The sequence below is a fragment of the Lagopus muta genome, chromosome 2, assembly GCF_023343835.1.
Source record: "Lagopus muta isolate bLagMut1 chromosome 2, bLagMut1 primary, whole genome shotgun sequence".
Lineage (NCBI taxonomy): Eukaryota > Metazoa > Chordata > Aves > Galliformes > Phasianidae > Lagopus > Lagopus muta.
In genome coordinates, this window is record NC_064434.1 from 22,399,877 (window position 1) to 22,416,779 (window position 16,903).

At 41.6% G+C, this 16,903-nt stretch overlaps 2 protein-coding genes across 7 annotated transcripts in view; one reads left to right on the plus strand and one right to left on the minus strand.

The window, feature by feature from the left end:
- ANGPT2 (angiopoietin 2) overlaps nucleotides 1-725 on the minus strand; it is a 43,436-nt gene extending 42,711 nt beyond the window's left edge. For 2 of the 4 annotated variants that reach the window (XM_048936978.1, XM_048936975.1), the window contains exon 1: nucleotides 316-722. In XM_048936978.1, coding sequence (XP_048792935.1) covers nucleotides 316-594 — 279 coding nt within the window. In that variant the 5' untranslated portion in view covers nucleotides 595-722. Of the gene's footprint in view, nucleotides 1-315 lie in introns of all 4 variants that reach the window. The other 2 variants (XM_048936976.1, XM_048936977.1) reach the window with 2 other exon arrangements.
- Nucleotides 1-16,903, plus strand: part of MCPH1 (microcephalin 1) — a 122,785-nt gene that overhangs the window by 87,690 nt on the left and 18,192 nt on the right. The gene's annotated exons all lie outside the window — the stretch shown is intronic.

The window sequence follows — 16,903 nt, forward strand, 5'->3', positions numbered from 1 at the left end:
TTATACACTCCGAGCTGCTGCTCTCATTTCAGAGCCTTCAGACATGCTTGCTGCCCACCCGTGCCATGACTGGTTGCCCAAAAGGCACAAATGTAACAGCAAACCCTGCAGAACTCCAGCATAATGGCAGACTCTGCAGCGATCTGTTCCTTGCTGAGCTGGAAAGTTAACTTCTCAGACTCGAGACAACTCGTAGAAACCTAGCACAGAGCACATGCTGTGTGAAATTAGGGATGTTAGAAGGGAAGAAGCCCATCACGACATAGCTAGGGAGATACCGCAAGCCCGATTCGTAGGACAGAAACGTTATCCCACCTTCAGGAGCCACTGGGTGTTGTTCTCCATGATGTTCTCCAGCAGCTGCAGCCTCTGCACGGAGTCGTCGTAGTCAAGCGGCGCGTCGCGCTGCACGGCGTTGGGCACGTAGGGCGGCCGGCAGCTGTCGGCCTCGGGCAGCAGGAAGGTGTAGCTGCACGGCCCGTGCTGGACCTGGTACTGTTTCTTGCCCGCCGGCTCCGCGCCCTTCCCGAAGGCGTTGTATCCCGCGGCGAGGACGATGCTGCAGCCCCACGTGAAGTAGACGCTCAGCCGCATCTTCCTGCCCGCGGAGGTCCCGGCCCGGAGCTCGGAGCTCAGCGCCCCGCGGCCATGCGCTGCGGGCGGCCCGCCCGGTGCCCACGGAGAGCCGGCCCGAGCTCCGCCGCCTCCCCACCCCCTGAACGCCTCTTCCCGCTCCGCCGCGTCCCGAGCTGCCGCCGGTGCTCGGCTCCCCCCGTTCCTTATATGATAAGTTGGTAGGGGAAGGCAGACATGCGGAGGGGCCGCCCCTCCCTCCCTCCCTCCGCGGGGGGGTCCCTCGCCTCCGGGAGGACGCGCGGACGCGGGACGGCGGGGAGAGCCCCGGGGGGAGCGGGACCCCGGCGGATCCGAGGGACTTCCTGGGCGCGGGCGGCCCCGCTGCCGCTCACCGGGAGCTGCTCCGAGCGGGCAGCGCTCCTCAGTGCGGTCGCGGTGATGGGAAACGGTTCGCGCGCCCGTTTGTGCTTCTGGAAGGAACTTGAGGGGTTGTTTTTATGAACTCCCCGAGCGAAGGTGTGATTTAGCTTGTGCTTAAGGCATGGTGTAACTCGGCACTGTCCAGAGCGTCCGGCAGCAAGCGGGAGCACGTCCTTGCACAGGAAACAAGAGGGGGTGAATTACAAGTTTTCAGCCCAACGCAGACTCCATATGTCAGAGGATCTCTGACCCGAGTATCATTTATGTGCGTGGCTTTCAGGAGCTAGATGTTTTTAAGCTCATCCTTCTTTTTAATTGGTTTTTATCGATATGAAGTGGCTGTGTCTCATAGCGATAACATCGACGTGAGCTGCAAATCCAGCCTCACACAGCCACCAGCACCAAGGCACTACCTGCAGTGAGGGGAGGCTCCTGCCCTCCCAAGTGGGAAACACCTGGAAAAGGTGAGGGGACATCTCAGAGAGGAGGTGGAAGCTTGGCTGTACAAAAGAGTTGTAAAAAGGAGCTTTGCTCTTCTCCACACTCTCATGATCTCTGCAATGAGAAATGTCCCCACAAAAGCAGAACGCTACCTCACCAGCCCCTGGGAAAGAGCTGTGTGCACTGAAATGTCAGAGGAGTTTCCTTTCCCTCTTGCTGGCTTCTAGAAACCAGCACTACAGGGCGCTGATTCCTGGAGAGAAACCACCCCGCTGCTCTGCTTGGCTGGGGACCACGAGCTGTAGGTTTCTCACAGTTAAAATAAGGGGAATGCCATGCTCGTCCAACCAGCGTGGATCAGATGCCAAAGTTTCAGTGGTAGATGGAAGATCCCAGTGTGCCTCACCACCATCTCTTGGGGCAGACCATCTTAGCCAGCTTGCTGTGTCTAACATAGCACATTAATGTAATTTTACTCTTTATATCATGAGAACTGTGTTCAGGGGTTGACGAAAATGGTTGTAACAGCTAACTGCATTTGCTTACCTTATCGAAAGCAGTTGGGATTTCTTTACATAATGCTTTGGTACTTCTGAAAAGGGCAGTCTCTGGAATTCCATTCTGGAGACTCCCAGAAAGGTTGGAGTTCTGGTAGGATGGTGACCTGTGCAGTGTTCATCTGCCAACCTTCATCCTTTCAGGCAGAGGACATGGAAGAAAATGTTCGGGGTTTGAGATACAGTCCAGTATTTGTAGAGTTTGGTGTGAAAATGATATATTTCCCATCCGTTCAAGGTTCTGTGGTGATAGCAAAGCATATTAATGCGACAGCTACCTGCATTGCTCAGAAGTTTTGGTACCTTTCTGCACAGTGCAGATATATTTTGTTTTCTTTGAAGTAATTGAAAGTTTTGAAAGAATGTTTTTTGTCACGTGCATAGCAGTTTATTGCAATGTAATTGAGAAACCTGCTATTATGCCACATGGATTAGACTTATACACTAGATTCTGTGTAGGATTTCTGAATATCTAACCAGACATTCAAATTCATTATTTGATTTGAATGCTTTTTTCGTCTGAAGTTAAAGAGAGTTTCCTGTTGGCTTGTGTATAACTGTTCTTAAATTGTCTGTTCCCTCTTCTGTTCTTCTCAACGCTAGACTACGGAATATGGGACTCCCACAAGAGCAGTGCTGAAAATCAGCATGCTGCAGCCCTGAAAGCATCTTCTTGATGAGGAGAACTGGAAGATGGTCCTAATTGTTCTGCTTATATTTTTGTGGGCTCTTTAGTCCCTTCATGAAATAGAAAAGGAAAGGATGAGGATGACCAGAATAGTCTGTTAGATGATTTAATTATTATGTTTCTACTCAAGGGACTGTACACATATCAAAGATGAGATTTAAGGGATACTGAGAAATTGTCAGAGAGGCTTGATTACAGCAGCAGTTCTGGGATCTCAATATCACCCATATGTCACACTGTCAGTCACATCACCAGCCTGATCCTGCAGCTCAGGTTTGCTGGATTTTTGAGGAGAGACTGGAGAGACTCTGAAGGTTTGATGTGGGGCCTACTTTGCTTTAGGAAAACCAATGTCTCTGGGAGGCCCCTGACCAGCATCACAGTGGGGAACAAAGCAGAGCTTGGAGGCTGCCTGGCCACACTGCTGTATCTCAGACCTCCACTAGGGAGAACTGTGGTTGTATGAATACTGGGAGGAGGAATCAGTTCACCTTTTTACAGTTGTTTTTTGTTGCTGTTGTTGTTTTGAATGAATGAATTGGTGGCCAATCGCTGTGGCAGCTATCTGCAGCTCAGGGAAAAGGTACAGAAAGTGCAGGTATCCTTGTGCAGGAGGCAACAAATGCTGGGTGGCAGACCCATACCAGCAGAGCAGGAACCACCAGTTCTCCATGCTTCTCACCCCCTTCTTCAGTAGCACCCTGGGGGTCACCCTGCTCACATTTCCCTGACCTTTCCTTGGTAACTCCTGGCTACGGTGGCAGTAACTGAAGGGAAAGGGAGAGTTTTGCTATTTCCCCATCTGGGTCTGATGGACTCATATTACTCTAATGAAGAATTCTTTCCCACCACCCAGGAACGTTAGTGAGCATTCACCTTGCCAACGGGATAAATATACATCCCTTTAACCCGTCACTACGGGAGAGTGCTGCATTTGGGGCATCTTTTGGAGCATTTGTTTGTGATCCTTCACCCTTTCCATCCCCTCGGGAGCAGCTTTCCCAGCTGTGAAGGAGGAAGTGGTCTTCTCTGCCTCTCCGGGGAATGGAAGCCAGGCAGAGTTCAGGGGGAAAGAAAGTAGTAACAGCTAAATTTGGAAATCTGGTGTGAAAAGTAAGGCCAGTTAAATACATTTGCGTCCTTGAAAACTGGAGAGGAGGAAGGAAGATGCCTGAATGCAGCCTTTCTACTGAGCCTCAGAGGCATAACAAGTATTCTGCAGGGCAGGGCTTGTTCCAGAAAAGCTGAATGACAGAGATCTGACTCCTTCCAGTTACGAGGTGTCGCAGTTCATTCTTAGCCACACTGAAGTAGGAAGGAACATAGACAATTTGGCATGGAATCTTATATATGCCAGTATGAGGTTCAGTGGAAACCTACAATTTGGGCCAGTTGCTGCTTCTCAGTATTATGTTCATTGTTCTCATCTTTAACTGTACTGAGGGTATGGAGCAAAGCATTTGCATTCATCATACATTCATCCTACAAAATGAAATACTGATGCTTAGGCTGGGATTTCCTGCTTGTGTTATAGCTGAGTGTATATAATATTTGACATAAAATAGCAAATAAGTGCTCAGTATATTTAAAGTACAAATTAGAGCTTTCCCTTTTTAGAAAGACGATACTCGCTCTACAGAACTCACCTTATAAGAAGAGCTGAAATGTATATTTTGTCAAAACTAAACATGTAGAACGTTTGGCCAGATGTGCTTTAGGCAATTTCCTTTCCTGGGAAACAGCAAATTCCCTTACTCAGCCAATCCTGGTTTTATTCCATGCAGCGCACGACCAAGCTGCTTGGAGAGAGATGCCTGGATACCACTAACATTGTCTTTCCAATTATCATTTACTTACAGCTGCACAGCTTCTGTTTGACAGGCAAATGCAGAGATCTTGTGAGACCTCCGATAGCTAAGGAAGTATTAGATTTTTCTGAGGAAACATCAGAAAATGTTTACTTTAGTCTATATCTGTAGACTTTGCCACCTAAAACACCAGAAGTGTTGATTTAGTAGATAAGCAAGTTCTCATATCAGCAATTTTCATGTTTTAACAAGGGAAAAATAGTAACAACAACAACAAGTAGTTTTTGGTGTCACATACTCACAGGGATGCTTTATCTACATATGAAGCCAAAAGCTAAAGTGTGTAAAAGTGGACCTGCAAAATCAGGTCTGAGGTGAAACATTTTCTACAGCTTGGAATAAATCAATAAAGTATTTTATATATTCCTGTTTTTTACATTCCTCACATTTTGACACTTAATATTAAATCCTCACCTTTGGTTCCTGGTACTTTCATGTTAGTTTATGGTAGTTCCATTTGCTGGCTTCAAAATATTTTCTTTCGCTGGGAGTATTTTAACATATTTCTCAGGAACAAATGTCAACAAGGATAAGACTTTTGAACTCATAACTTAAAAAACAGGGAACAGGATCTTGAACCCTAGTAGAATTTTAGTCTGCTTAAAATCTTATCTGTTTTGAGATCTCAAACTCTTTGAAAGAGAGAAGTGCCAGATTATTATGTTTTCCATGAAGCCAAAACAAATTGCTTTCATCAAGACCCATAATTCAGTTCTTTAATGCTTCTAAAATTAATGGCCATATCTTACCAATCTTTCCTCCTCTCTCCTATTTTCCTTTCTATTCCATCAGAACTTCTGCACTGCTCTCTCATTACATCTTTAGCAAACTCTCAGGATTCCACTCACTTCTGCAGCTGCTGTTTATTTCTATTCATACCCAACATCCCTCGTAACATCTTGTGAACTCACAGTCATCTCTATGTTCTGTCTCCAGTGTTTCTTCACGTCTCTTCTGAGTGCCTGTCCTTATGAAGGGAGGTCATTTGTGCACTAATTCTCACATTGTACTTTTACTGAAGGGACAGAAGGTCAGTAGTCTTACCACTGAAAAGTTCAGTTGTCACCCTGTCTCAGTGACTCAGTCTCCTTGTTCTCATCTTGCCTTGTAACATCCAATCCATCATTTCAGTACACAGTATTTTTCCTAGATGACACATCACTAGTTGAAGCATAAAGTGGCCAAAAGTAGAGACTTTGTTTTTTCCCTTGGAAATGCTTGTTTGCAAGCCACGTGTTCTCTTTTGCAGCCGATGCTGCCAACATCCTTTCTTTAAATCTACAACGTGCAAGTTATCTTGATATCCCTTTCTTACTTGGTATTTTATTCTCTCCATTTTTTGTTGCTATGCTTTCAGTAGTGTCTCTGAAATTCTTATGCTGACCTTCGTCATCAATGCATTGAATTTTATAACATATTCTGTCTGGCTCCTCAACAACATTTGAAATGCAGCTGTTAATGAAGCTTATTATATTAGTTGTGCTTCTTTTAGTAAATTACACTAAATATTATTATTATTTCCACAATAGTTATTAGACAACTGTCAGAGCTTCACACAAGTGGACTTCTTGCCTCAAATTTGTTTTCATTTTTGGAATCTCCAAATGCAGCATCTCTTCAGCACAATAGATCAGTTTCACTGCTTACTCTGCAGGCACTCAAGCAACTTCCTTGGGCTGCCTTGGTTACACCTGCAATGTCTTTCCTCAGATAATCTGACGTTTAATGTTTTCCACTTGAATCTTTATTTTGATATTATGCTTTTGTTATGTAACATCCGCTCAGAACTTTTTGACTAAGATCACATCAACATTAAAAGAAATTGAAATTGTCCTTAAATTTAGACCTGTGTGTACATCTGTGCTTAGGATGCTGCAGATGCCACCATACCTATAATACGTCTGGTGTTAGATTGGAACTTTGTGATATCACCTCTTGAGCATCAAGAATAACATGGAAATATGTTTTGTTTTTGTTTTTGTTTTTTTAATTCCTGCTTTCACGTTACAAAGCTGCAAAATACTTACTAATTTTTACTTTTTAATTAGTTTCATCCTGATTTTCTTAATCAATCCAAATGCAAAATTTCAAGAAACATCTGACGTAGAACATGCAGGTATCTGCGCAACTGTGATCTGTGCACAAACAATCTGTGCAGATATCAAAGAAGATTTTCACAGCGCTACAGAAGTTCCTATTCATAGCACAGATGGCAGTTTTTCATACTGTGAGCATTTTTTAATAATGACTGTTATTTTAATCTTTAAAAGATGAATCACTCACATAGAGGAGTAGGAAGTGAGTCCCATGATTATGACAAATAGTTGCTATACGTCCTTCCTCCTTAACATTTTTATATTGTTTGGCTACAGTGCCCTAAAGGCTTTGTTAGTTCTCTTCAGAGTTACGTGATGACAGCAAATTGTGGCTGGTAACAAGTGTAATTACATCTTGAAGTCGAACAGCACGAGTACAAAATGAGCGTGGAATTCCGTTAGCGTTAAGGATCTCACAGTTGGGCTGCTGAGTATCTCTGACAGCTGTAAGTGCTGTACCTCGTCTCTCCCCCATGCTGGGGGAAGTGTAATACAGCACTTGTTTAAACAGGTTGCCACCCGTTTGAAAACGAATGAAACAACTTGCATGCCAATGTGTAGAAAGTGCTCCTAGTGAGCCCTTTAAAACCAGTAAGCGCTTCTGCAGCACCACGTGTATTTGCTGTGCATTATGAAATTATACCTGGAAAAGATGAACAGAGATGTTCTCACCCTCTTTGCTCAGATGTTGTCTACATGCTGCTTTGAAGGCAGACTTACAGTTTTTGTATTTGGACCATTTAAAGCTAGAATCTTTATGCAAGGCTTTCACTTCTGTTGTGCTATGTGAGTGTTGGATAATGCTGATATGAAAAAGCTCTGAAAGAATCCAGAAGGCTTTTGGAAAATGAGAAATCTGCCTCACCGACGTCTCAAAGAAAAATGTATATGCAGTTTGTTTAAAGAAAGGCACTCTAAAAGTGTCCATGCAGCTGATGGTAATCTGGCCTTCCAAATACCCCCAGTCCTTGTGATTTAAACCTTTCCCCTGCAAAGAATCCTTCAGGTTAGCGGAAGGTTCCCACCTCTGCTAGCAGCACTCTCCATTGATAATAACAGCAGGTCATGCTTCCAGAGAGCACATCCAAGTTCAGATTCTGAATTCAAAGATAAACTGATGTCAAAGAGAGAACGAAAAGGAAGTGAGAAACCGTATAAGAGGAATAAACAAAGTTTTCACAGACAGAGAGGACATTTATGGCAACAGTAAGGTACCTAGTTCCTGACATCTGTTTCCCTCAAGAAAAAAATACAGTACATATGCTAACCTTTTTATGGAGAGTGCAAGAAAAATATTTGCAGCATATTTTCATATATTCATATTTGTTGAACTGTATTGTGGATATGTAACATGAAGAGGATAGAGGAACTGAAAACTTTTTTGCACTCCGTAAAGATAAATCTTTGCTTTTTTCAATGCTAATAAATGTAGTCCAGTAATAGTTCTCATAAGCAGTGCCTCTTGCTGATTCTACAGCACAAACTGGGAGTTCTTTTCATCATCCATCTCTCTCTTGTACAAGGAGAGGAAGGAACTCAGAGCATGCTGTTGATTTATTTTTTATTTTTGCCCTGGTTACTGAGGCACCAGAACTTGTGATGGGACAGAAAAAAGACTACTGCACACTGATACCAAGAGTAAGTCCCCTTTGAGATTAGGCAGCTTCCTCCTTATGGCCACCTAGTGAAACTCCTCCTGCTGGTATTAACAGACCTACCTCACTGGCTGGGTAACAGTCTGCACTTTATCTCTGCAAATAAATCATGTGCTGGAAAGATAATCCTCCATCTCCAGTGGAATGTGTACAGAAGATCAAATCTCTTTTGAGTATTCTATTTTATCGCAATATAAACTAATTAGGAAGTCCTTTTACTTCACTTTATCTTAATCCAAATTATTAATGAGTATTTTCACTGCACAGAGAAAATTCAGAACTCTGAGAAATCTTAATTTTGTCCCATTAGAGATACATGTAAATGAAATCCAGTGGCAGTCACTGGTGATGTCTGTATTGTCTGAATGTGAGTCCCTACTCAGGCTAACTACACCCAAACTCCAACATATATTTGCAAATATTGTCAATTCGTTCAACATTCAGTTTCTAACTTCAGGTAAGACATGAACATGGAAAGTTTTGCTTGTAGCTTTATCTTCTCACTTGATTCTTAAGTCAGTGTCTTCAGTCATATCCGTGATCGCATTCTACTTCAAATAACCAGCATGCCTTCATCTTTAGGGTAACATTAATGCTTTTTACTACTTCAGATGTAGTGTGGGAGATGTTATCAATAGCGATAGCCAGTGAATAGCATTTTTCTTAAATATAAATAGCTTTAAATCTGATACATCAAATTAATAATCAGCTGATGTTGTTCTAATAATTTCTGCATTCCTTTACCTGTTTCCTACTCAATTTTCATTTCTAAGAATAGAAGTGCTTAAATTACATTTAAAATAATTACTAGATGACAATTAGAATGTCTCTTCTATCAGTCACCTTAGCACATTTTCTTTTTCTATCAGTGAAGATTATGTTCTTGAGGAAGATGTCAAGGTGGGATTCTCTGATTAAATATAAACATCAGATCACCCAAGGCTTCCTTGCAGTCAAAGGGATTTCTCTTTTCTGATTATAAGGGGACTTTTGAATAACAAGTTCAGATGTAAGCACCTGAGCTTAGTTGGAATTAATGACATACAGTTCACTAGACGTTACAAGAGCTGGCCTCATGCTTATTATAAGAACCTCATTGCTGCAGACTGTGTGGGGAAGACAAGAGGCTTTTGCAAAACATTTTTCTACAAACAATGATGAGAAATGAGTTTTACATTACCCGATTTCTTGTATTTTGCTAAAATTTCCACTTTCATTTATTGAAGTGATGGTTGCTTCAGTTTTGAGATGTGTCCCCATTTTCTTACAATTTTCAGACTATGATATCCCAACTTTCTTCCATTGATTCTCATTTCTTTCATAGTAAATTCGCTTGGACTATGAAGTGATTAAAAACCAGACCAACAAGAAGTTCAATCTGAATTGGAACAGGCTGCCCAGGGAGGTGGTGCAGTCACCACCCCTGGGGAGGTTCAAGAAATACAGCACTGAGGGACATGGCGAGTGGTCATGGCGGTGATGGGTTGACAGTTGAAATAGATAATCTTAGTGGTCTGTCCAACCTTAATTTTTCTGTGATTCTATGATTCTAACTACATTGTTCACCCTGAAGAGATCATTCCTTCACATTTTTCCAGGTTAAGAGCATCATGTCAGCTGCAATGTTTAAACAGTGCCTGTTCTGGAACCCCCTTGTAAGGATGAAGGACGGCTAGCAAAGGACAGAGTTTTCAGCCAGCTGTGCATTATTCCAGGCAGGACTGCAGTAGGCAGGGAAAAACTTAGGAGTTATGGCTTACGCTTTATTTTAATTTCATAGGGAGTACAAATAAATATTTTCAAAGGCAAAGATCTATTAGTCTGCAGAAAAGCCTCTCGTGAGAAGCAGTGGAATCCCCATTGTGTGAGTAATTTAATATAGATGGGCAAAACATTGAAATATGTAAAGGAAAATCCTGTGCTGGCAGCAATAAGAATTAGGTGACCTAATAAGCTTTTTCATCTCTAATTTTTCTCACTAAACCCCATCACTTGCCTGAAAGAAAGAAAAATATTTATGTTGGAACTCTATGTGAAAAGTGCTTATAGAAAAAAAAATGTCCCTCTCCAGATGACGAAAGTGTAATTAATATATTTGAAATAATTCTTGCATTTTCTCAGAGTCGTGAAATTAAAATCATCAGCCACAAGTTAATATTAATGCCTGCAAACTGATAAGCACAGTTACTGCACTATTGCCAGCAGTGGGTTTAATACTGGAAATCACAGTAGTTTTAAATTTCATTGCAATAGTGGAACAATTGCATTTTATATTATTAATTGTAGTGCTGAAATTTAAAAGAATACAGTTAATCCTATTACCAAAATCATGAGAGTGAGACTGTTTCAAAGATTGGTTTTGCCCAAACAGAAGCTCTTGGCTAATAGAAATTTACAACCAGATTATTCTCAGATATGTATTGCTTTGTTGCTACTTTTGTTTTCTCGTTTTACAAAAAGTGCTTTTTTAAATGCTTACAGTAAATGGTGTAAAAAATGTACTCCATAGAGCTTGTCAACATCACAATCTAGAAAGTTAGGATCAGACTGCTGATAGCTTTTAACTAATTTAAAATAGATTCTTTTCTGGCTTTTAAAACCTCTATCTTGTTCTGTTTGAAGCCGGCTGCCTCGTATTCAGATATTTACCTCATCACTCCTGCAGTACAGTGGAGAAAAACTGCAGTCACCCACATCTTACCTGAGCTTGCTGATGCACAATTTCAGTTTGTTGTACATCCAATAAACAGAAATAGCACATGCTTGTGAGACAGAGGTTTCAATAAACAGAGAGCCTGAAGACTGCGAAAAAGGTGCTGCTTCGAGGGCAAACTGTGGGCCTCCAATTTAGAAGGCTTTTCTAGTATCAGTCAGAAGCTTTTCCTGAGGTGTGTAGTGTGCACCGTGGTCAGGAGCTGCTGAAGTAGGCAGTGTGGGTCTGGTCTCCATTACAGTAATTTGCAGATACCCTTGTGTCTGCAGACAGAGGATGGCCCAAGGCTCTCAAAGCTGTTAATGACATGAACCGTGGCCAGGAACTCTGTTCATTTGAAACAGAATTGCATTTTAAAAGTAAGCCAGAATGTGTGAATCCTCAGCCATTTGTGTGAAAAGTTTTTTTTAAAGACACAGATTTCTCCCCATGCACTCACTGGACTAGTTAAACAACCATCATTATGTCCAGGGAGTGTCACCTCTACCACTAGCTGAGATATTCGTTTTCATGGCTGGTCCAAATGAGAACCAGACTTTATAGTAAATGGCACTTGATTCACTCATTATTTTCTCAATATTAATGAATTCATTAATAGTTCATTCAATAAATCTCATATCTTTGCTGGATTTTCCATGTCAGAATGAGACATCTGTTTCCAGGAAATTAGACAGTAGATGGTATAATAAGTATTGAGCCATATTACAGCTGGAGGATTGAAACTACTGAAATGAATGAAAGATGAACAGAAATGAAGATATTCAGGATCAGAAATAAAGGAAGAATGCTTTCTTATCTTAGAATTATAGAATTGTTTGAGTTGGAAAGGACCATTAAAGGTCCTGTAGTCCAACCCCCCTGTAATGAACAGGGACACAGTTAGATGAGGTTGCTCAGAGCCCTGTCCAACCCGAGCTAGACTGTCTCCAGGGACGGGGCTTCCACCACCTCTCTGGGCAACCTGTTCCAGTGCCTTGCCACCCTTATTGCAAAAGCCTTTATTATATCCAGTCTAAATCTTCCCTCTTTTAGTTTGAAACCATTTTCCCTTGTCCTGTCATAACAGACCCTGTTAAAGAGTCTGTCCTCTTCTTTCTTACAGCCCTCCCTCAGATATTGAGAGGCTGCTATCAGGTCTCCCTTGACCCAGTCTCAGATATTTCTCTCCCCAGACTTCAGACTTGTCCAGGCTGAACAGCCCCATCTCTCTCAGCCTGTACTCATAGGAGAGGTGTTTCATTCCTTGGATCACTTTTGTGACCCTCAACTGGATGAGTTTGCAAGGGCCATGCCTCTCCTGTACTGAGGGTTCCAGATCTGGACTCAGTACTCCAGGCTTTATTGTGTAACAGAGATCCAGACCAGAGAACAGAAGCAGAGCAATACATGAAATGTAAATCTCACTGAAATTCTCACTGAAACAGATGTAAATTTAAAATTGATGATGGAAAAGCCAACAATATTTTATATATCTCTAGTTTTGAGTGTTTTTCTGTGTGTCTATTCATACGTATAGTGCATATTCAGCCCCTCTTTATTGGCATTTGTTGTACCTAGTGAGAAGTAAGTCCTCTGTCAGCTAACTCCAAAGACAACTGAGTATCTCTGAAACTTCAGATTAAACCAAAATTGGTTGCCCTGCCTACGTGAGTACAAAATGAACTACACTTACATTTACTGTAGTTACAGGTTTAACAAGAAAGCTTAGGTGAATAGCACTTGGTCAAACTCACTGTAGTGGCTGTCAGTAGAAATGTTGTAATGTGCAAGCTGGTGCACAGGCAGTTTTTTCCAAGCAGTTCAATTCACAATCATCAGGAATCCTGAAAACCATTTACCTTCATTTTTCGTATTTTCATTAAGTTGAGTTACTACATCTGCCATGGTCTCACTTTAAATACTAATTCAAGGAACATTTTATCAGGCCATTGCCTTCCACAAGTCATATGCTGCTTCTCTGTCTAATATCGTGTTATTCTGCCTGCACCGTATCCAGAATAACTCAGAATAATCCCTACATACATTTGTTTCACTGCTATAGACAAGAAAGAAAAGAACTTTCATATGCTCAGGATGAGAATGCAAATTACTATTTTTATTTAATAAAGACAGATTGTTGAGCCTGGCACTAATTTTATCCTTTATTACCAATGAAGACATGAGAACTTGAAGTACATCCTGCTTCCATACTAGGGAAGTTGGCTCGAACTGGAAGGAGGAAGACATATCAGTTTTTTGTGGACCATGTTCTTTAAATGTTAGTTTACAAAGGCATTCTGAGTCAAAAGGCCAATTTTATCCAAGCAATGTTTTTTAAGACATGTTGCCTATTCATAAAAAACAGATTGGATAAAGCAGGTTCAGAAACCTGTTATGCATCTGACGATTGCTCAGGAACCCACTTTGGGAATGCTGCCCACCTACCAGTGTGGCTTTCCTGGCTGCTCTACCTGTATGTGAGCACATGATGGTGTCCTGCAGCAACTTGCTAGTGACACATCAGCTAGGTGCTACAAAGAGCTAGCTCTGTTTTGGCTACATACCTAAACTTCTGTGATAAAAATCAGTGCCTGTAATTTCTTTTGGCCATATTCCAGTCCTTGCTTGTGGCACCATGAACTTGCAGATCTCAGTAATAGAATCCTGATGTTCTGCTGCACTTCGGTCACAGGAACTCTTACTGGTTATTTTACTTGCAGTGTTAGTACATGCCACCAGTTTCCTCTCTGTGTTTGACTGATTTGAGCTAATGTGGAAATGAAAAATGATTAATGTGAAAGTTTTGCTGAACAAAGGCCCTAAGTGTTGACAGGATGGCTGATTCCAATACAGATTTTCTCTGCATATAAACATAGTATACATTTCATAAATGAAAACTGCAGGTTTTCTTTGCTTGCTTGTTCTGAGTGAGATGATGTGATCCTTAAAGGAGAAGAAATACAAGGATGTGTTTCCATAAACTTGTTTGAGAAATAGGTGTGATAACAGTGCATCAGAAAAGCGAGCAAAATCTGAGCTGAGGAAGCTGGAATTGATGTATTACAAAGAGGAGAGTTCAACCCAGTGTTCTCTGTAGCCAATGTTCCCTGCCAGAAAGAAATTGAGGTTTATCTTGCTCAATTGATACAGTTTGAATAGATTTCTGCTGTGCTGTAATTGATCATATTCTACTTCTGTGTTATTTTCTGATCAATGACCTTGCGCCTCTAGAAAATCGAGATTGGAGAAGTAGTGTTTTATTGCTTAAAAACAAAAGTTTTATTTTGGTCTTTTTTCCATGGTAGCGAAAGCCTGGTTAAGGTTATGTGCCTTTGTCTATTTGTTCTCTTCTGGTGATGTTACAGTGTGATTGTGTTTGCCTGCATGATTCATTATAGGCTTGCTGGCGGATGGTCACGTACACTTTGCAGTAATGCTTGATACTAATAATAATCAGCTTTTAGCTTTTATATTTTTTCTACAGTAAACTGATAGTAATGCATATTATCCTAAAGCCTAGGATATGGTTGTTTTCAATCTCTGCTGTCTAAATATATTATCCTTCAGTGAAGAGCGTATTTATTTATGCTCAGCATTTCATGAATAGAAGCTATATTAGATGTAAGGGTGGCAGTTACAGAAGAAGTAGTGTTCCATCTTTCTCATAAGAGCAAGGTGAAAGAGTAACTTTCTGGGGGAGAATGTATGCTAGAAAACTTCTTGGCTCCTTCATATGAATAATCTTCTGTTGTTTAAACCACTGGAGCCCCACGGGGGCTATAGAGATAAAGCTGCAGAAATCCTGCTTTGTCTCACTTGATCCCCACACTTGTTATGGTAGATGAAATTGTTTATGTATGTTTCATTGCATAACAACAAATCAGGCTTATATGCATTGTTTATGTGTAATGATCAAAATGATCAGTCCAAAATACTTTCCATTTACTTAAACGGTGAAATTAGAAAGCACTACTTCTACATAGAGCAGTTAAATGTGTATAGCAAGTAATGTCGTTTTATGAGAGGAAAAATGTGTTGAATTATGTGCTCTTATCACTGAAATCTGACACAGAGGCATTTAATCACTCTTGTAATACTGACAGTAACATATTTAATCATAGCTCTAAGTAGAAGTGCTGCAGAGGCCGCAGTATGGTGGAACATGGAGGGGACTATTTATAGCTGTCTTTGTGTTTGAAAAGGAAAATCTCTCATCTAGCAGTTTTAGTGGAGACAGCTGCTGAGATGCTCTTGGTGGTTTTTGTTTATCATAATGGTAGTACACTATATCCAGGCAGTAAAAGTAGTTATAAATCTGACTCACTTAAAGCACCATGTCATGCCGTGGTGCCAGCAAAAAAGAATCCTAGTAGTTTAGTTAAAGTTCCCTTATTTTTAACAAACTCCTTGCTCTGTTTCTTCATTTAGTCCTAAGTAAAAAGATGTATTACGGTTGAAGGAAGGGATGCTATACAGAGGGACCTCGAGAGGCTAGAAAGGTGGGCCCGGGTGAACCTGATGAGGTTCAACACGGCAAAGTGCAAAGTTCTGCACTTGGGCTGGAGGAATCCCAGGCATTCATACAGGCTGGAAGTAGCAGTCCTTGAGAGCAGCCCTGTGGAGAAGGACCTGGGGGTCCTGATAGATGAAAAACTTAACATGAGCCAACAGTGTGCTCTTGCGGCTCAGAGGGCAAATGGTATCCTGGGCTCCATCAAAAGAGGGGTGGCCAGCAGGGACAGGGAGGTGATTGTCCCCCTCTACTCTGCTCTTGGGAGGCCCCATCTGGAGCACTGCGTCCAAGTGTGGAGCCCGCAGTACAAAAAAGACAGGGAGCTGTTGGAGAGGGTCCAGAGGAGGGCCACTAGGATGATCAGGGGACTGGAGCACCTCCCCTGTGAGGACAGGCTGAGGGAGCTGGGCTTGATCAGCCTGGAGAAAAGAAGGCTATGGAGTGACCTCATTGCAGCCTTTCAGTACCTAAAGGGAGCCTACAGACAGGAGGGGAATCAGCTCTTTGAAAGGGTAGATATGTGCAGGACGAGGGGAAATGGTTTTAAGTTGAGGGAGGGGAGATTTAGGTCGGACATCAGGGGGAAATTCTTTACCCAGAGAGTGGTGAGGTACTGGAACAGGCTGCCCAGAGAGGTTGTGGATGCCCCATCATTGGAGGTGTTCAAGGCCAGGTTGGATGGGGCCCTGAGCAGCCTGGTTTAGCATTAAACGTGGAGGTTGGTGGCCCTGCATGTGGCAGGGGGGTTGGAGATTCATGATCCTTGAGGTCCCTTCCAACCTGGCCATTCTGTGATTCTGTGATTCTGAGATTACAATTCCACTCATGTTCAGAAGTCTATGGTAATGAAGCACATGACAGTCTCTACAGTGTGGGATCATGGCCTACAGACCTGAAAAGCTATTTTTTCTGAACGAAATTCAGCAATAAATGGCAAAGAAAGTCTTCTTCATCTCCTGTTCAGACTCTTACAAACATATCTAAAGTGTGATCTTAAATGATGTGTTCTGTCCTCCAAAAACTGACATTAAAATAATTCCCAGCTAATATGAAGAAAATACTTTATGAATCCAATATATATGAATGGCCATATATGCGAGTCCTGTTAGTCTTAGTTTCAAAGATATAAAAGTCATAATAGATTCTTTTGATTCCTAACTTTCTTACCTTTGCTTCAACCACATGAAAAAAAAATTATATCTGCTATAAAATTTAATCATAAGATAGTCGCGAAAATAAATTCTATCCTCAGAAGATTTATTTTGCATTGTTTTTGATTTACTAGGGTTATGGGTACATGTATGTATATATAGACATACTTCTGTTCTTACTGTTTAGTGATTTATTACATGTTGATGAAATTCTGTTATAGGCCTTGGAGGCTTTTCCAAAGACAA